Below are 21,206 nucleotides of genomic sequence, written 5' to 3' on the forward strand. Positions count from 1 at the left end.
GGTGAAAAAAAAGGGAAGGGACGAGGGGGGCAACACTGGTATGAGGATGTGGATCCAGTCTTTTTACTTCATACTTTACTTCTAGCAGGCTAGCATTACGAGGAATAAAACAAACAAAAAAATATTAGAGCTCAGCGGGTGTGATAGTGATGGCATGAGGCAATTCAGGGAAACCCACCATCATGCTTGGCTTTTATCTCCCCCTGTTTTTTCCTGTCTCTCTCTTACTCTCTCGCTCTTTCCTTCTCTCACACATACACTCACTCAAACAATCCTCTACCTCCCCCCTGCCACTCCTTGCAGCCACCATCAGCATGGTCATCATGTGATAGGTCCATGGTAATTGATGGATTACCGTCAGTGCAAATATATACTTGTAAGGCAGACCGTGTGCTTCAGGAAGAGAAAGTAGGGCTGGCGATTACATCCAGAGCCTCTCATTCTGCCGGCGGGAAATGGAGAGCCATTATTTAACTGTACTATTTCTTCCTGAACATATTACCCTTCCCTCTCTCTGTCTCTCTTCCTTCTCTTTCCATCCCCCACATATTACCTGTCCTGTGGAAAACAGAATGGAGTGGGGATGGGACTCAGGGCCGAATGAGGACGGGGTGTCTGGGGGCAATCATATGCATTTCCTCACTTGGTCACACTCTATATAAACAAATGAGCCTGTGCTTCCCTCGTTCTTCTGATCTCTGACCCTATCAACTCGGCCAGGGAGTCCACTGCCGCGGCTGCAGCTCTCCCTCTGCTCACTCATCATGTCCTGAGCACTGAATGAAAAAAAAAAAAAAGATCTAAAGCTAAAACCTCCAGCCAGCATTCCCCTCCACTCTCCTGGCTGCCTCCCACCACCCTCCCCTTCCTCCCTATACTGCGCCACCAACAGCGGATGAGGGCTTTAGCTCCCGTACAAATCTGTCATTCTAAATTTGCAGCAGATTATGTTCTCTCCTGGGCGAGCCAGCGGTGATATATGATATGCAAGGCCGCTATTGATTGCCTGATCCGCTAGCAGAGGAGGGAGGCGAAATGAACTTGGAATGAACATCATGCCTCAACTCATTGTGCGTATAATACTCTACTTAATCCCACATTTTTCTGTGCTATGGAATTCAATTGATCAATCATGTTCCACTGATGGTACCATTTCAGGGGCGTTATTGCCATTCTGCTCGGCTGCTTGACCTTTTCTCAATGGCTGAGGCCAGAGGATGAACCCGATTCGCACCAAGAAATAGATCCATGGAGAGAATGGAATAGAGGACTGCAATTGGGTATGAGTGTGCGTTATGTGTAGATGGGAGAGAGCGTGTGTGTGTGTGTGTGTTTCACTGCTAAAATATATTGACTTTTGCTTTGTGTAACATTTATGAAGGAATCTGATTTTTCTCCTGCCACATGTGTTTTCTTACCATGAGTTAACAGAATATTTTAGCCCTGGCTTTTTCTTTCTTTTCTTTTTTTTTCAAACAGCTCCCTTGGGTGTTGCGTTGAAGGAACAGTAGTTTTGCTGTATGAAACCCAATTGCTGTGTGTGGTACAGAAGAAAATGGAGTCATTAATTACCTCACATCAGCTGGTCTGAGAAAAGAGGCTTGATCAATAGCAAGTGCTTGTCATTCACTATGTGGAGCCTGTTTATACTCAGCATCACCTTATACACTTAATCAGGCCTTCTGAACGGGCAGCGAAAGGACATAAATTCCCCTCATAAGATACTTTTTTGTGTTCTCTGGAAACTTACTTAACACAAGACTGATAATTTGCAACTAAAATGCAGGATGTCAACACTTTCCTCCATGGATGCTTGCTATGAGTAACGATTATTCCTCTTTTCTGAACTGAGCAGTTTCTGTCATTTTTAAGGTCAGTGAGGGTGATATCTGCATGTACCTATTCTAATACTGAGCTGTCGAAACTCATCATTAAGGGTACAGGTGAGGTCATCTTTATGGGGGAAAGAGTTAAAGCTTTTCTTATACAAGTAACCTTGTAAAATTTCTAATGATAGAGACTTTGTCAGTTTTGTAATTGTGAAAATATGCGAGTATCTTTCAAATTTATGTGTTAAAAAATTGACTGATTTGGCCTTTTAAAAGCAGCAAATCATTTATTTTCAGTATTCGGCATTAGAGATTCACGTCTGCTATATATCATAAGATAGCTGCATTAAATCAGATTCATCCTTTTGACAGTCAGTGTGTCAAGTGGAGTGTGAAGCACGACTGTCAGACTGCACGCGTGTGTGTGTGTGTGTGTGTGTGTGTGTGTGTGTGTGTGTGTGTGTGTGTGTGTGTTGGTCTCATTGACTGGTTTGTTTCTTTTTCTTAGTGTTTCTGCAACCCCTTTGGGTGTCTCAGCAGGTATTCTCTTATCACTCCCACAGCAGCGTCTGACTGCGTCTCTTTGTTTTAACACAAAAGTGTGAGGAGACAAACAGAGATAAAAACAAGAATCTGCTAAGGTGACATTCCCACATTAAATTTTTGTTTTGTTTTGATCAGCTTAAACAGGTGCTGTTCGACCTTGTTGTGTTGAAAAATGTGCTTTTTTTTATCATTATGTATTCAGAGATTTTAAACCTAAAAGTTATTGTAGGCTTTCATCAGACCACTCATATGTTTGCACTTTCAGCCTTTTGTACCACACACACACACACACACACACGCACACACACACACACACACACACACACACACACACACACACACACACACACACACACACACACACACACACACACACACACACACACTTTCCCAGTAACAGTAGCTATTGTGAAAAAGACCTCAGCTGTATCTGTCGTGTTTTGGGGGATGTTAAGGTCCTGTGATGGTGTGGTGGCACTAATGTCCCTCTTTCATCTCTCCTGTTTATATGATAAGATAACTCAGAGAAAAGTAGAGGTGGAGGCTTGTTTGAAAGGCAAATGAATCCCTACACACTGGCTGGCTCTCTCCGTAAATCAATGACATGCAGTCCCTCAGATCAGAGGCTGCTTTACTTACTCGGCCTCTGTTGATAGGTGGAATGATGCTATCGCAAATTGTGGATCATTTATTGATGGGGGTTTTTTTTGAGAAAAAAAATGCTGTTGAGCTTGGGAAGAGAGAGAGAGAGAGAGAGAGAGAGAGAGAGAGAGAGAGAGAGCGCAAACAAACTGGTATACCCAGAGGGTGAACACTCCTTCCCTGTAAGCTAGCTATATTTATGAAAGCTCTGAAGCGGAAAGGAGAGAGGTGGGTGGGGTGGGGGAGAAAGAGGGAGAGAAGCAGCAACACTGCCATGGCTGTTAAGATCCTGTTATGTTGTGGCATGTTTAAGAGCTTTATTAATTCGATTTAGCACCCCAACCAGTGTACTGACTGTCAGCAGGCACAGTGATGCTTGTTTGATATTTGCTCTCACTGCTTCCACCGCGGCTGCATTGACAGGATTTCGCAGATCTCCACTTTATTTTATTTGTTTTATTTACTATATTTGACAGAAAGTTTATAATAAATAAATAAAACCACTTAAATGTATATTCTGGAATATTAATAAGATCTGGTGGCAGTTATTTAGCCTTTGAATGCAGGGTTAGTGGTTCTTTGAGCAAGACACTGTATCGGTCAGATTTGAGGGGAAAATATTTGACTTGGACAAATCTGTCAAAAACTGCAAAAGAAATTCAAAGGAATATTCATACGTCTAAATATGTGAAATTGTTTTTGCTATTTGCCACAGAGTCTCTCTCACTGTTTTATGCCCATCTTGTATTTTTCTTTGTCCTCCTCTGCTTTCAGTCTGCCGTTTAACACAGCCGCCCTGTGTGGTGAGTATTTGTAGAAATGCAATTAACGTATCCCTACTTTTCTCGTGCCGTTTCTCCCTCCTCAAGCTGAGTAATGCATCGCTCCATTAATTCTCTGCATTGCTGCCCATAATTGACTTTTCTCTGACATGATTCCTCTCCACTGAGTAAATTTCCTCTCTTTAAATTTTTTTTTGTGACGGCTCTCATTGTATGTTGTTTACAACTGTAAGCTGGAGCTCGCACAGCCACGTTACTAAACCACAAGACTCAGGAAGAAGAAGAACAAGAGGACGACGAGAGAAGGAAAGAAATCTTGAAGAGAAAGACAGCGATAGATCACAGAAGGAGGAGGGGGAGGAATGCAGTGTGGACCCTTTTGTGCCTCTTCTACTGTCAGGGCCCTAACAGCCTCTTGTCTCTATGTTACGCTCTGTGGCCCCTCTCAAACCTGGGCTTTTCTCTCTCGCACACACACCCCATCAGGGCCATCATGGTGCTCATGATTCCATTTTTCTGTCTTGCTCTGGATGCATTTATTTTCTAAAGTGATCCTCTATTGACTCATTGTCATGGAGTGGCTTGACTAGTCAACCAGTGTAGGCCCAGGTTTAAATCCATACAGTAACTGATATAAACTCCACAAATGGGTCACGTGTGTTAAAAGATACATTGTGGACAATCTCCAAAAGGGCCAAATATCAAATGTGAACAAATCAAAACAGTGACTGTATTCATTTTTTTTCGCTCAAGCTATTGAGCAAGGTTGATATGATTCCGGCTGCTGCCGATGATCATGGTTTTATGTCATGAATGAGCAACCTGCTAGGCCGTATTTTTTTCCCTCCCCACTCACACACTCATCAGCTCCTTCTACACTTATCCCACACCCACGCTACAATCACAAGTTATGACCTTTGCTTTCTCTATCTAATTTATCACCGTGGCTCCCTACTGCCTGTCCTCCCCAGAGCTCCACCGGACTCTGCACAGGACTTGGAGAGCCAGCGATGAGAAAAACATATAGTTAGGTCACATCAACCTGACTGCAAACAAGCAACAAGGTCAGCAGTAACCTGTCAGTATATACTAAGACTAAGAAAACACTAAGCTGCAGCTCTAATAAAAACATGTTTCGATGTACAAAGAGAACAAGTTATAGCATGCAAGTATGTGACATATTAATTAGCTCAAAATAGTCTGCGAGAAATTACCGCAGGCCTCAAACCTTGCAAACGACTGCATGGACTTATAGCGCTGTAATACACATTTTACAATCACACAGAAGTTGTCACCCAATCCTCTCTGTCTTTTCTTGGCTTCCAACTCCACCATAGGTTTAAATGACTTGGTGAGAGCAGGCTGTACAACAAGCTAATTTCCCCACTTCACTATTAATGCATTTGGCAGGAACAACATTCCATTTCCTGTAATGAGATACACAAATAAATCTGGCTATGGATAGATTCGGGGTGGGGTGGTGGTAGTAGTGGTGGTGGGAGGAGGGAGTGGGGGGAGCGGTGGGGCAAAGGAGAGGGGCGCATTGAGACGCATTCTCCCAGCACTGGCATAATTGGTATCGCTGCTTGCAGACATGCAAACCAATCTCTCCACAGATAGGACTGAGACTCTCTCTTTTCCCCCCTTAAGGCTATTTCTTTTGTCTTTTCGATAGCATGCACATCCAAGATAGAGGGAGGGAGGAAGGGAGGGAGGGAGAGATGTTAATTTGTGAATTAATAGCTTTTCTCTGCAGAATTGCAAATTCTTTTTAAATGTCACTATGTTCACTATGTGAAGAGCATCGGAAGCCACGAAGTTACGCACAAACACATAAAAGACACATTTCCGTGCATAGGTGTGTTCGCAGGCATGCACAGATCCTAAAATTAATCCTTGCTCAATTCTCATTGAGGCTGCCTGGACCTCCTTGTTCCCTCCTTCCCTCATAAACCCACTTTTTTTCGACAAATTCCCCTGCTCCTCTTGTCGCTCCTCCTCCCATCTTCACTCAAAGCCGTCCAGTGTAACATGCTACTTTTAATTTGCAATAACACATGACAAGGACAGATTAATAGCTCTTATGGCACCTATGTCCCTGAAGCTCGTCTTACGGGGACCTGGTGTACATAACGCGTGTCACACTACATTATCTCTACAGCCCTGCAGTAATGGGGACCTTTTTCTTCCTAAAAGGGCAACCACTGACTTCAACCACAGCAGGATCACCAGCAACCACCATCAGCACAAAAAGTGTGAAATGGTTTTTCATTTAGCACGGTCAGATTATCACAACGCAGGCACAAGCATTAAAGGAATTACTAGTATACAGACGTGCAAAGTCCAGTCAGTTATTTGTGGATTTAAAAATCAAACACTTTCCTGCACTGATCTCCTTTTGTTTCTAATCTTGCTTAACTTTTCCCCCCAAATTAATTATATTTTTACAACAGACAAAGAAGCATGTTAACATTTTAGCTTTAAAAAATGGATATTTTCTGCTGTATAGGTGTGCCTATTTATTTTTGGTAATAAAAAAAGACGCTATAATTCTAAAATATGAGGGGTTAATAATTAAATGAAGTTACTTAATTAAATATCCAAATACAAAAAAAAAAACCTGCACTGGAACTTTTATATCACAAGTCAGTTTGAATAGAAATGAGAAAAATAGAGTCGTTAGTAAATATGCATTTGTTTTTTGCAATAAACTGCATTGTGTTTATGACAATCTATGGAAAACGTGATTTTCTAGTCTATTTAGCTTTATTCGTTTTCATTACTAGGGAGATAATCTGTGTGAAAAAGTCTTCCCCGCCACACCACACCTCATAAGCTCATTACCCTGGAAGAGCAAATAGAGTGCGTGACAGTATTGTGATCTGTTTGACCAAAGCAAAAGAGAAGGTTGTCTAACTTAAACTTACAATGTCCTATTTTCCTCCCATCCAAGTGGTTGCCACTCCAGAGAACTAAAGAGACAGAAACATAAAAGAAGGAAGTGGCCTGTTTTGATAAGTGCTCTTTGAGATCATTTTCAACATCCCATCAGCCACCTCAAAGCACAGAATCACACTTGTACACATACACACATGCACAAACACACACACGCTCACAAACACACACAGCCCCTTCCCTGCCTCCACCGGTCTGTTCCTACACCTGTTCAAGCCTCCACCAGGGACATGTTAATTCATAGGCATTAAAAAAGCCAATTGTTTGCACAACCGATAATCTATTAGCCCTCAGGCAGTGTGTGTGTGTGTCCACTCTCTAGCTTTACCTCGGAATGAGAAATTCTGGCTTGGACTGGATAGGCTTTCACTTAATCTTTGGGTGTATATAGATCTATTCGCTGCCTGCCCCCTGCTAGTAAAAAAATATTTTGGGATGTTTTAATATACTTAAAATTATTTGAATCATCGTGGAAAAATATAATTAAAATCATAATCAAATCAATCAATCCTTATCTTTAAAAAAAAATATAGTCCATAATGATAAATCATGACTTATCTGACAGGATCAAAGCAGGAAATTTCAAAAGAGCTACTTTTTCTGCTGTTTGTTACTTTACTGGAATAAAAGCACGGAGCAGCAGCGTTGATGCCTTTTCCGAAGGGCTTTAGAGTTGTATGACAGCTGTATGGGATATCTACAATACATCTGAGCGTGGTATAAAATTGAGATACAGCTCTGTAGGCGTATGGTAGAACGTAGGGCATCGAAAAGCTGATTGAATCACAGCACTCTCGCAACTCTCATCCCGCCTTATATACAGCATAACAAGTCACTGGAGACAGCACACAAAAACACACTTGGCTGCAGCGCTGTCATAAATGCCATCTTCTTCACACACAGGAAAAAAGTAGGAGATGAGTGATGAAAAGAATTAAAAGGATGGCAAACAAAGGGATCTTATGTCTCCCTTACCATCGTCTCGTTTCCTCTTCTCACCATTGGAGCGGGGGATACCCAGAATGCCGTTGATGGAGTAGGATCCTACGGGATTGTTGGAGGCACTGGTCACAGGAGGGGAGGCTGTGCTGGGCACTGACGGAGAAAGCAGAGTTAGAGTGCGCATGCAGTACTGTGTGTGTTTGTGTGTCTCTTCAGGTTAACGTGGGTTAATATGTGTTCATGTGTAGTTTTTTTTTCCGTTTCTTATTCTTTCTGCAGCCCCGATTTGTTCGTTTGATTGGCCTGTGTAGCCGTATTGATGCTCACCTATGGTATGGCCGGGCGTGGAGAGTGGTGTAACAGATCCGTCAGGGGATGGGTGGAATTGCTGCTGGACTTTGGTGCGGATAATCCTGGTAAGGGGAACAACACACACGGATCAATCAATAGTGCTTTCAGAGAATTGAGATTTTACACCGTACCGGTCCGCCACAGGACACTTAAACATGACACATCACGTCCACTTACATCTGTGCATGTACAAGTGCTCCATCGTTTGGGGCACTTGTATCCTCATATTCAGGCCCCTGTCACCAATAGCCAATCTCGGGGCTTTAGGAGCAATCTCTCGTCTCCTGTGCAAGACTGAATGGGGGCTGCCCCCTGAGACTCTGGATTCAATCTAGCTGGATTCTGAGGTTAGAAATATGATAAAGTCCCTATAGCAGTAAGATGTGATGTGGCGGGAAAGTCTTCATTGCACTTTGGTCTGAATGATCTTGCAAACAAAGCATGAAATCACATCAATTCACCTCAATGATCAGCTTCACTGGCTCTACCTGGCCAACTCTAATAATCTGCCTCTCCTGCTCCCCACTCCCTCTTTTCTCCTTGCTCTCCTCTCTCTCTCTCTCCATCTCTCAAAGCTGATCTTTCACTCCCACTCTCATCCTCTTTTCTCATTTCAACTCTCTTTACTGTCCAGTGTCCTATCAGCTTTACTGTACTTTGCAATAGCTGCCTTTCAAACCTCCATCTCTTACTTTTCTTTCTTTCTTTCTTTACTGGTAGCCGATTTATTTCTGTATTTCTCACTTTTTTTTGCCCTTTTTCACTCGACGAGTGTAGCACGCAGGAATCCCCCGGGCTGACCGAGGATCAGACCCTATTGATTGGAACTCCCAGATAGAAAAACTGACAACGAATGGCAGAGAGGAACAGCAAATGCAAATTGTGAACCATACATTATTTGTGAAAGGAAACCAATAGCATCTTATTTGCTGAAGCTGAGACTGCTGTCACCTCCGGTGCCGATTAATCTGTTGTACACTTAATAAGTAAATAAATAAATAAAAAACTAAAGCAGGCTGTAATTAAAACAAATGAAGGCAAATTTTATTTTACAGTAAATCTGATGATTGCTGTATTTCTTTTAGGAAGACGAGCACAATGGGATTTGCACAAGCTCAGCTCTTATGGGGCATGATCGCATTACATTAAACTGTGACTATGGTAATGTTCTGATTGACAGCTCAACTTGAGATCATTGAATAACAGGCAGTATTGTGTGCCCTCTCACTTTAGAGGTATGTGACAGAAACGGACTTCTACAGACTGCAAATGAGGCGAATGGCGCTCACATGTGGCATCCGGCAATAAGCTATCAGTTCTGAATCAGGCATCTATGGGGTTAACGTCCTCAGGGGCAAAAATGTACATCAGACTCTTTTCATTCCCCTCACTATCTCATGTGTCCTCCGTGCTCTCTCCTTCAGGCGGGGCAACAAAGGCAGGTAGTCTCCTCCAGAAAACACACATCAATATCATATTTGAATTTCTAACATCTCACCACAACAGTTATCTGACCTCATGACTCGAGGGAGTCTCATAAATTCAAGGACTTTGTTTCAAGTCTATGTTGTTGATATTGAATAAGCAATTTGGATGGATGAATTAACGACTTTGGTGTTTCACAGTTGTAAAAAAAAATGTAATCCCCAAAGAAGTATTAAAATGTGGATCAATATGATTGAAATTCGCTCACGGCTATGCCTTTGTTCACTGGGCATGGTGCAGCGGATGGAAACTCCTCTCTCTGCGACAACAAAACAAAGTGCAACCCAGTCTCTGTGTAATCTTTAATAATTAATGCAGGAAAAATGTGTTTAAAGCCAGGACATCCTCTTTAGTCAACAGAGCAGAGGTCAGATCCTTAACCACAAAGACCACCAGGGGTCCGCTCTCCCTTTCAGTCCTCTTGACTGGCTCTAATACTTCTATTCGTTCTTTTCTTCCTCCTCCACACCATTCCCATTCCTCCCTTTAACATCAGCAAGCAAGAAATTAAGCTAATATTTTAAAAAGCCAGTACTTTCACAATTATACAGAGCAAAGAGAAGATTTTGCTAACAGTGCCAGTTAACTTCTTTTCAATGCCAAGAAAGACTTTAGGGAATAAAAGTGGAGTAAGGCTCACTGATTGCTATGTTTTGATTTGTGATGCCATGTTTAAGGAATGAAAAAAAAAATGCAGATTTGTGCAGTGCAACAAAGTCTAAGAGTTAATTATTAATGCGGTTTCAAAGGACATGTTCCTCCCTGTCCTGCTGTTCCACAAAGTTCAAACTGAGCAGATTATCAAAAATTGTTTTTTTATTTTTGTAAAAAAAAAAAAAAACTAGACATAAAATGGATTACAAACTGCTGTGGTTTTAGAAACAACAGGTGCAAACACACAATAGTGCTAAGAACCTATTGAAGATATAATTTCCAAAGCCATGTGATTTTCTGCTATTTCCCTCTCCCTATCTTTCTGTTGTTGTTGTTGTTTTTTTAAATTTAGCAAAGATTCATCCATCTCCTGCATTTAGCTGCTTGTGTTATGAGACTCTCTTCAGCTCATTAAAATGTAATGCTGATGACCAGCTCTCTGGAACAGTGCCTCCTAACCAAAGTTCATCACTGGCAGGCACTGCGGGCTTTTTCACTTTGCACACATGCAGAGGGGTTTTTTTCACCAGAGTCCTCTGTCTAAAGACACTTTGTCTGCTGCTGTCCTGCTTCATGTGGAAAGGTGAAGGTGTAGGGTGTCTACTGCTTTCGCTGTTTTCGTGGAACAGAAACTCCCTTATCCCACAAATACCCGCAGATCACCTCTGTTTCTGGACGAATGTTTTTTTTTCTTGCAGTTTCTACATTAGTTGATTTAATTCTGTAGTTAAATCAGCTCCTACAGCCACAACATAATAATACGAATAATACGAATAATACGAATAATACGAATACTACTACTACTACTACTAATAATAATAATAACAATAATAATAATAATAATAATAATTTTACAAACTGTCCTGTAAAAGCCTATGTGGTCTGTTGTCACTCTCTTCCTCCATTTGGCTGGCAATAAAGATGGTGCTGCCGCCTCTGTGGTCCGCGTATTGAACGACTTTGTTGGGTATTTCCTTCTGCCTCTGGATCTGGTTACGCTGTATTGATCGGTTTTTATCGAGACAGATGTGATTCTTCGCGGCTCCAGCCTCAGCGGCAGTGCTGGCTGTGTTGCGCAGGGCCGCACAGGGGATTGAATTGCACTTATGAGACCACCCCTAACAGGCTCGTTTTAGCCTTGTATGTGGGGATAAAAAAGCTACACTTTTATTTTTTTTAAGTTTGGTAAACGACAAAAAGTTCCTTTCTTGTTTTTTTTTGTTTTTTTTATCTGTTCCCCCCTGTTTTTTTCCATCACTTGCACGCAGACGTTTAAAAAGAAATAAGTTCACAGCTTTATTCCTGGAAGAGTTTGCGCGCTTTGGCGCAGTTTAGCGCGCCTTCTAAGAAATAAAATAAAGCCGTGCCACCTACCTGTTGATGGATGAAACGCTGGGAACCGTGTCATTGTCGCAGACGCCCTCAGCCAGTAGTCGGTCCCTTATTTCCCAAGCGAACATGGTTGGATTCTGCCGTTTATATTCTGCAATTTTGTCCACCACTTTTGGAGTTGCAACCTTTGGTTTGGAGCCACCAATAACCCCGGGTTTAATACTGCCGGTTTCATAGTACCTGCATGGGGACAGAGCGAGTGTTCCTGAATGGATCCCTCCTTTATTTAAATCAGTCGTGTGATCAGTGAGAAAGGTGGCTTTAACAAAATCGTTTGTGTGGAAACAATCTCCATCGATCTTCTGCAGTTACATATAGGCTAAAGAAAAAAAAAAAACCTACGAACATTATGGCGGCATTAATCTATTAATTGGCCTGCAAGTGTGCTGTTATATGGGCCTAATTAAGTGTCAGCTGGAAGGCGCACAAAGCGGATTTTCAACGAAAAAAAGCAGTATAATTAAAATTAAACAATATGAGCAGTGAGAAGGACAGAACAAAGGATAGTTTAGATGTAAGAGCGCAGTCTGGACCTCATTTCCAGTCTGCATAAGCTTACAGTAGCATGCACTACATGCCACCATGACCTACTGGTAAATGTTGGTGACAAACATACAGTGTGTGTGAAATGAAATACCTCTGAAATGCCTTCTGATAGCTGAAAAAAATATATGTCAGAATATTATCTCACAGCATTTCTGCTCTCAAGTAAAATTACCTAATTGCTCATATTTATTTATTTTTTTACACCGATGGACAAATATAGGAACGGAAAGTATATATTTGGCGTTTATTTCTCACAGTAACATCTGATGCTCAAAGGCAAGTTTGGGTAGATTGTGGTAGTTTTCTGGATTTTGCCGCTTTTATTCCAACTCGAGTTTCTTTCTTTCTTTCTTTCTTTCTTTCTTTCTTTCTTTCTTTCTTTCTTTCTTTCTTTCTTTCTTTCTTTCCTTTTTTTTGTAGAGAAGTGATAGCACCATTTCTTCGTCACCGACAGCCAGCCTCATATTTCTCTGGGATATTTTTTCTCATTAATATTTAGCTGTAAACTCCCCTCTTAACATTTATTTCATGATTATGATGCTTTTCTCTTGTGGGGCTGCAGGTGATGGATTGAAAATCTGGGACACAGAACTGCTGCGTTCAAGAAAAAAGAGAGAGGGAGAGAAAGAAAGAAAGAAAGAAAGAAAGGGAGAGAAAAAAATGACCTGCCTATATAACCGATGACTGAGGCTGAAATAGAGCTGGGTGCGCATATAGCAGCTATAGAAGATTGATGTTTGACACACACAGGGCTCTGTTTGGTAGTGTATCCCCCCTTTTACCTGCCGAGGATTTTGCTGACACAGCCGTGACTGACCCGTAGCTGTCTGGAGATGTCGCAGGGCCGGACGCCCTGGTGGGCCAGCTCCACGATCCGCTGCCTCACCACGTCGGGAAGGGGTCTGCCGTTCACAAACACCCCGCCGAGCTGGTTCACACCGCCGTGCCCTGCGTGGGATACAACAGCAACACGAGGAGGGGACATAACATTACATACCTGCAGAACACACTGCTGTGTGTGCTCATCAGCCCTCTACTGTGTGTGTGTGTTGAATTTTCAGAGTAAATGAAATCAAAGTAGCACAAACACACACAATGTGACGCAAATCTGAATATTAGCGAACTCTGATGCTGTTCAATAATAATAATAATAATAATAATAATAATAATAATAATAATAATAATAATAATAATAATAAATGAATTAAAGCTGCCACAATTTTAAACTAATTTTAAAACATTCAATTTTTAGAGGATTTTTGCCCAGCAAATGTAACAGTGAAATATAAAAGAAAAAAAATATCACAATTTAAAAATAAAATCTATCTGCTTTTTCTTTTTCATTTCCAGGATCTCATCTGTCCCTGCTCACTGGCTTGGTTAGGCAATATTTTCCAAAAGGATCTCCCCCCTCCTGCAGCCTAACACATGTCGCAGATATTACGTTTCAACCTGTTTAATTTTCCTTGCACAATTATTGTAAATAATTAAAACAAGCTTTGATAACTCATATTACAAACGCGGATTGTGCGAAGGAGGTGGGGATAAATAATTCACACAGAGTCCGGGTCTTCTTTTACGCATATCATATGGAGGGAATACGCGAGGAAAAAACAAGCAGAAAAAAGCAGACGCTTTCTAAATTCTGTCGTCACTTTAATTCTTTACCATCCGAATCAAAGTGAGAGATTGTTAATAAAGTGAAACGTTAAGGCTACATCCATTTGCACACAGCGTGCTCCCTGCCTCCCTAAAAGTAGCCTGAATGTGGCAGGTGATTTCCCAGGTAATAAAAGCTTTGTATTTAAATTAACTCTTTTCTTTTTAAATCCTCCCCCCCTCTCCACTTGTGTCTTAAATACAGACCTACATATTTCCCACAACCAACCTCAGGGTTAATAAAGTTTAAAGATAATAAACTAAAAACACACAAATAAAAGCGGATTTCACCCACGTGGGTTTAAAAATAAGTCAGAAATCTTCCGTTTTTTATTATTTTATTTTAATTCATCAGCCATCTGTTATTATTTACTCTGCATTATATTATCATAAAATTAACGTCAAAAACTGCTAAAACTATATTTTTACAATTAGCCTTTTAAGTCAACCAGTGGGGGAAAAAAATCAATTTGGAAAAAAAAAAAAGTAAAGGTAGCAAGATTTTAGATGTGAGAATCGTGTACATTTCATTGGACAATAGGGGGGAAAACAGCGAGGCCCAATAAAAAATATCAATCACCTTACCTTTCGCTATCGTAACTGTTTCATTTCTATTTAAATTAGAGCGCAATCATTGCAAGTGCACAGGATCGTTTTTTTTTTTTTTTTGTGCGCTAAAAAGTAAAGTAGGATGACAGACATGTTTTTGGTTTCTAAACTAATTCAGCATACTCACGGTGCATCGCTGAGAAGGGGTCTGCTTTGCAGTGAATATCCATGGGATAGCAAAGGAAAGAAAGGTAATCGACTGAGGTCGCCGTTTCGCCTCGGTGATGCAGCTTAAATGACAAAAAGAAAAAAACAATCAAGGATTTAGATGTTGGTGTAACACAGTCCGTGTGGGAAGAGTCCGCGGTGAACAAGCAGTGAACAACTTCTTGGGCGCGATGCTAAGTTTTCCTCCTGGAATAAAAAAAAAAAGTCTAAACTCAAAAGTCTGCAGAAGGGGCTGTCAGGTGCAGTGCATGACCCACGCGTGTGCAGAGCGCACCAGTCGCGGAAACATTGGCTCGAAGCGGGTCACTGTTTGTTTTTAAGGGACATCATGAGGAAAACAGAAGCGTAAAACCGAGTCTCCACTGCTCCGCTCAGGAATCTGCGACCGGAAAAAAAAATCCCTCTCCTCTGACGGCGTGGTGGACCGGCAGGCTCTGTGGTTTAATCAGATAGGGGCGGAGATGACAACAACATGGACACGGCGAAGTACAGAGCAGCGAGTCCCCCTCTCCTCCAGAATGGGCTGTGCCTGAACGAAGCTTTGGGCAGAAAATGAAACCCCTCTCCTTGTGTGTCTGTTTCTAAAAGCTGCAGTCCCACAGTTCACCCCCCCCCCCCCCCTCCTACCTCCATCCCACAGATCCCCTTGCATAGAGATGGATGACTTGTCAGACAAAGGCAATAGATTCCAACACTTTGTGATTCGCCCACGTAAAAACCTGCAGCTCAAATGAGGAGGTCCCTGCATCCGACAGCCAGGAAGGGGAGGGAGACGAAATGGGAAATGATGAGACTTTGGGGTAAAGAATCAAGGAAATTAAAGGCAGGAGGTAGAAAAGAGGTAAAGCACTGTCAGGCTACTTTAAAGCCATGCTGCTCGGACGCTTTCAGTGAGAGGACTACCAACACAAACACAGTGAAGATTTTTGTTATAGCAGAGCCTAAAAAACACGCAGACACCTCAAAGAATCATTATTACATAATTACAGATGGTACAATTTTCTTGTAAATTAAACAAAGATAAGACGAAACCCTCCGCGTTTTATTTAACCAACTTTGTAAGCTTGGGAGAATGGCTAAAAAGGAATTTCGTGAACTTTTGCACCAAAATCTATATGAAAGCATTTCCTTGCTTTAATTTTTTCTGCTCCTAAATACACGTTGAAAATATGTTGGCGCTGGTTAAATACAAATAAAGTTTTCACATTCAGAAACTGCCAAACCTTATTTACCCATATATGTGTGTGTGCGTGTGTGTGGTCAGAGAAGTGGTGTGTGAGGTGTGCAGGGGAGCGTCAGTCAGCAGGCCACCATCATCATCACCATCATCATCATCTACTCCTGGGCCTGTGTGCAGCACCGCTCTGTAGATGGCGCTCATACAGTAGGTTACACAGCCCACCACGCTCATGGAGGCAGACAGGTATAGGAAGGAGGGCTGACGCTGCTGAGGCTGGTCGGGTCAAAGGTTGGTGTGGTAAGAGTACTGCCAATTACGCACTCGTAATCTTTTCTTTGGAGGAACTCAATCCGTCAGAAAAGGGGAAGAAAAAACATGAAAGCGTGAGGTTAACATTAACTTCTACGTGTTAATGCATTTTTCAGGTTATCCATCAGAATGGTGTCACTTTGTTTTCTATAAATAGGCTGGATGATAGTGAACTGTAAGCTGTGTTTTCCAGTGAATGGTGTGCCTGAGCAGTCACCTTGCATTCAGCTGAATTTTTGTACGTTTGTTTTTGACTGGCACAGCAAGCACAACAACCGCAATCTTTGGCTGTTATTTAGAAGTTTTGTGGACTTCATGGCGGCAGTTTGAGTTGCGAGTCCAGCTGCCCTCTGGACACGTTTGAGAACTATTCCTCTTTTTTCCACCTTTTTCCCTCCACGTTTTTTTTTTTTGTTTCTGCATTTTTTGGGAAGAGAGCTTCTGGTACAATATGTAGCACCATGGGCTGTAATTTCACACATCGATGCACTTTTGCCCTAAAGCTGCTGCTATTTCGCCCACAACACCCCTATTTGCCCCCATACTTCTCTGTAGTGCCACGATGACGTCCCCGTGTCACAGCACTACAGCAAAACAAACGGCGTGATAATTAAGAAACTGTTAGTCCTGACTTCACCCCCTTTAAAGCCACAGCCACCAAGGACCTAATACGATTATTGTTTTCGATTTTCCTTTTTCCCCTTGCCTGATTTACACAGTAAAGAATCTCTGAGCTCGTGGAAAACAACATAAGAACATTTGATTTGAATATATTTCAGATAATTTTTGTCAGTGTTTTTGAATGATGCTGGTTAAACTGTTTACACATCCTTTAGGTTCGTTATCAACAAATACACGCTATTGGGAATGTAAATATCAAGCTTGTGTTATACAGCGGAAATTACAGGCTAATCTTGATAACTATATTTAATACGTTCACTGTGTGGAAATGTAAAGACACGGAAGAGAGAGACAGAGGGAGGGTCTGATGGTTTCAAAAAGGACAAGACAAACCCCTCTTCTTCTTCTTCTTCTTCTTCTTCTTCTTCTTCTTCTTCTTCTTCTTCTTCTTTCTTTCTTTCTTTCTTTCTTTCGTTCTTTCTTTCTTTTAATAGCACATGAGCACCACTATTTTCAGATTGCTGCTGTATGGGACAATGTAAACACACACACACACACACACACACACACACACACACACACACACACACACACACACACACACACACACACACACACACACAAATAAAAAAATAAAATAAAATAAAATAAGTAAGCGTCGATCGCCCACGTTGTATGTTTCTATATAGTCTAATTTCAATGCAAAAATATCTGATTGTAAATTTGCATCTATTACCAGTTGAGAATGAAATAACACAGAGATTGATAGAAATGTGACAATTTTCATCTTCATTAATTAGGCATTTGAAATATACTCGAGGAGTCCTAATGTGCCCCATGACACCACTGCACAGCAACTCCCTGCAAGCTTCTCTTTAAGCGTAAAGCTTGTTCACTTCCACTTCTGCGCAAGCTCTAACTCTAGTTTATTGAGATTTATTAGATTTTATCGAAAATAAATCAATAAAAATCTTACAAATCCCTGTTTGCACAGCGTAAATGTCCAACTTCACTTTTTTTTCTCAATTCAATGAAAAAACCCAGGAGTCAGTGAAGTAAACGCTGAAAAAAACAACAGCAACAACCTCAAGTGCTCAAGTGCAGTACGCACGGTGCACTTAAAACTTTTACTTCCATCTTTTATCTTTCTTTTTTTTCACAATTGTAATTTAATCTTTCCCCATGAATTCATTTCCTCTTTATTTGTTAACACATCAGCATCATATCGAGAGCCACGTGCAGCATCCCACCATGATCTGGAGTCTCCTGACACCCAAAGCCATATGGGTAGGCTATGCCAAACTGCAGGATATCAGCTGCGTCCTTAGATTGCTTATTCATGTGCTTTATAACAGGAGCAGATGGATATCAATTTGACTCCATTCTCGACACCACCACAGATTGATTTTGTACTTGCTTTTAATTTTTCCATAATTAATTAGATCATTACAACTGTTTTCCATTGATCTTCCCATCTAAACTCAAAATTGAGAGGTGAATTAGATTGTGATCTATGTTTTCAATTAGAGCCTCGAGCATGTAGGTGATGTTGATAGGCTATTTAGCAAAATGGTGCAATAATAATAATAAAAATAAAAATAATAATAATCATAATAATAATGAATTTCATTAAAATACAAAGTTCTTACCTTAATTTCTGATATTTTACGAAAACAAAAACGAAATATAAATGCGTAAAAGCAGTTCACAATAACGAAAGAAAAGCGCAGATTGGTTAAATAATAAAGAATACAAATCCAGATGAGTATTAGGAAGAAAGCTGCATCCGCCAGAGATTGTCCCGCACAGCGCAACCAACACACCTGCAAACAAACGCTGACATTAGTATGAGGCAGAGGGAGAAATCCTTACCTGATCGACCCGCGCTGTGAGGCATGGCTCTCCCTTGTCTAATGGTGCGACTCTCCGATGCAGCCCAGTAGATCTGTCCGGCCTCCTGCGCTGTCTCCCCGGCTGGGCGTCCTGCTTCTCCCCGCTGGTTGTCAGAATCTTTGACCGATCATCCAAAACTAAACGGTTTAGGCGACAACAAAAAGAGGAAGCAACCCTGCTCCAATGAGCTACGAATTGATAAAGGAACGAGGAAGAAAAAAGCAAAGAAATCAAAGAACAAAACAGCGTTGCAGGTGCTGAATTAAAAGAAACTGTAAAAATTGCCCATTAATGTGTATCACCAAAAATAAAAATAAATAAATAAAAATCGATTTCAAATTGCAAACAGCTGTGCCTTTCACTGTTTTATTCGGCAGCACTGATGTAGATTTATTAACATCATGTTGCAGACTTTGTTATAACTCGACACACTGTGGACTACATATGATTTTCTCTGGAGACTTTACAGTTTATTCAAAAATGTAAGAAGTGACTTGTCAGTCCTACCTCTTAAACACTAAGTTGAATTAATAAAATGTTGAATTTATGTATTAATCCTATAGAAGAAAAATACTTAAAATTATTAGAGGGAAAAGGCCATTATCTAAAAATAATGGTTAAATGTCAGAATGTAGGCTGTTTATGGTACAGGCCTCTCTCCCTCTCCCTCTCTCTCTGTGTCTCAGAGTGGGGGACAAACAGGAAATATGATAGTGCAGCTCTAATTGTAAACTCTACATTTTCAGTAGTTGTTTCCACCTGCCTGTCAGACCTAACCTAAAGTGAGATACTTAATGCAGTCAGGTGTCACGCAGATAAACTTTGCCCAGGAAACTTTCTCTGTGTGTTTAACAGTGGAAAGAAATACAAAAAAAAATGTATAAGGGAGAGTATAAAACTTAGTAACTGGAACATTAACAGATGAATAACTAGTAAAAATGCAATATTACAATATCCACAAGAACGACAGAGCGTGGTAAAGCTATAAAATCCAACATTAAAAGATTATGGCGTCTCTATCGGCTATTTAACAAACATTTTGTATTATAAGAGTCTTTACAGTGCTTGAAGTTCAGAAATGGCAATAAGACTGCCACTGGACCAAGGACCAGTAATGGATATTATGGAAGCCTTTATACGCAGCTCTTCCTCGCTTAAAATGTCATTTAAACAGGAACACACTTTGCAGCTGGGTGCTGTCTCCTTTTGAAAACATTAGATCTTCCTGACACATCATTTAAATGTCTCACATAAAGAAAATATATTGTTTCCAAAAAACAATTGCACCAGATAAGGTGTAATAATTAAGTGAAAGCATTGATTTAGAAGCAGAAACTATTGGCAAATTAATCAAATAATCAGATTTTTTTAATGGTTTTTCAATAGGAAATAATAAAACTATCCAAATTTAGGAAGCTCATTTTTAATTAAATATCTAGAAAATGTGTTTATGTATTAAGCTTTCTGTTATTATAATGATTTCATCATCCCTAACAGTCTGCAGACTGACGCACGCACACACACACACACACACACACACACACACACACACACACACACACACACACACACACACACACACACACACACGCTATTGTCTTGTTTTCACAGTGCTATTGTTTATTGCTGAGTATTAAAAATACATTTCAAGCAGCAAGAGCTGAGTCTGCCTTGGTAAGCTTGACATTAACGATCTCACTAAGTGTTTTTTTCCCTCTCTGTCTGTTCAGGCGACACACTAAGGGTCTGCAGGAACATCCAAATGGGAGGAACCCAAATCGAGGATCTTAAATGGCCGTAAAGCTGTGTGGGCTGTCAGTAATGGAACCTAAGCTCTTCTCAGAGCCACACACCGCATTTACGGGTTATGACCGGCGTCTGCAGGAGAGGCAGATTGAAAATTGAGGGAGAGGAGTGAATTTTGGTTAGACGGAGGTGTGAGGGGGAGAGAGATCTTATGGCAGAGTCCATTAGACTAGTCAACAGTATCTACTCTGTCCAAGACTGCCAAGATGCTGAAAGCGAAGAAGTGTGTGTGTTTGGTGGTGAGGAGCGCATGCGTGTAGGTGCATACATGTATATGTAAAGGTTCTCCTCCTGTCTCCTCTCCACGGACAGCCAAAGTTTTCACTTCCACTTCCACCCTTCATCCTAAAGCCCCCACCACCACACTGCCACTGCCCCCGCCACCTCTCCTTTCCCGTTTTTAAAAAATAGCGTACCACTTGCTCATGGGCTGAACATTAAATAAACCATGCCCCCCATCCCCCATCTCTCCTTGGCACCAACTCCCTCTCCTCACTCGGAGGCCATTGTAACTCCATGCACCAGGCTGCGCCCATCATTTATCACACCACACTCTGTCGTTACAGTCACATATATTTCTTTCTTGTTTTTTTGTTTGTTTTTTTAGTTTTTTTTTAGTTTTTTGGAAACTAAAAAAAACTGTAATCTTACAGTTTCATCTAACTATTGTTACATACCTAAACAGTAAAAAAGGATCAAATACACCACGTGTATCTTGTTTCTTTTCACCGGGGCGGGGGGAATGGACGGCCAAACTAAGACAACATCGTGACAATATGTTTCCTGCCTGGTGTCTGGATGGTTTGTCGGAAATCTGGGCTGAGCGACAGCCAGTAT

At 41.1% G+C, this 21,206-nt stretch overlaps 1 protein-coding gene across 14 annotated transcripts in view; it reads right to left on the minus strand.

The window, feature by feature from the left end:
- pax2a (paired box 2a) overlaps positions 1–18,927 on the minus strand; it is a 33,165-nt gene extending 14,238 nt beyond the window's left edge. For 4 of the 14 annotated variants that reach the window (XM_076891648.1, XM_076891649.1, XM_012919178.3 and 1 more), the window contains exons 1-7: positions 14,520–15,131; positions 12,907–13,072; positions 12,216–12,236; positions 11,561–11,758; positions 8,024–8,109; positions 7,730–7,849; positions 6,727–6,771 (exon numbers count right to left, since the gene is read on the minus strand). In XM_076891648.1, the coding sequence (XP_076747763.1) occupies positions 6,727–6,771; positions 7,730–7,849; positions 8,024–8,109; positions 11,561–11,758; positions 12,216–12,236; positions 12,907–13,072; positions 14,520–14,562 (679 nt within the window). In that variant the 5' untranslated portion in view covers positions 14,563–15,131. Of the gene's footprint in view, positions 1–6,726; positions 6,772–7,729; positions 7,850–8,023; positions 8,110–11,560; positions 11,759–12,215; positions 12,237–12,906; positions 13,073–14,519; positions 15,132–18,542 lie in introns of those variants that run through there. The other 10 variants (XM_012919191.3, XM_004551676.3, XM_012919184.3 and 7 more) reach the window with 4 other exon arrangements.
- Between the last annotated feature and the right edge of the window lie 2,279 nt (positions 18,928–21,206).

The sequence above is a fragment of the Maylandia zebra genome, linkage group LG13 (assembly GCF_041146795.1).
Source record: "Maylandia zebra isolate NMK-2024a linkage group LG13, Mzebra_GT3a, whole genome shotgun sequence".
Taxonomy (NCBI): Eukaryota; Metazoa; Chordata; class Actinopteri; order Cichliformes; family Cichlidae; genus Maylandia; species Maylandia zebra.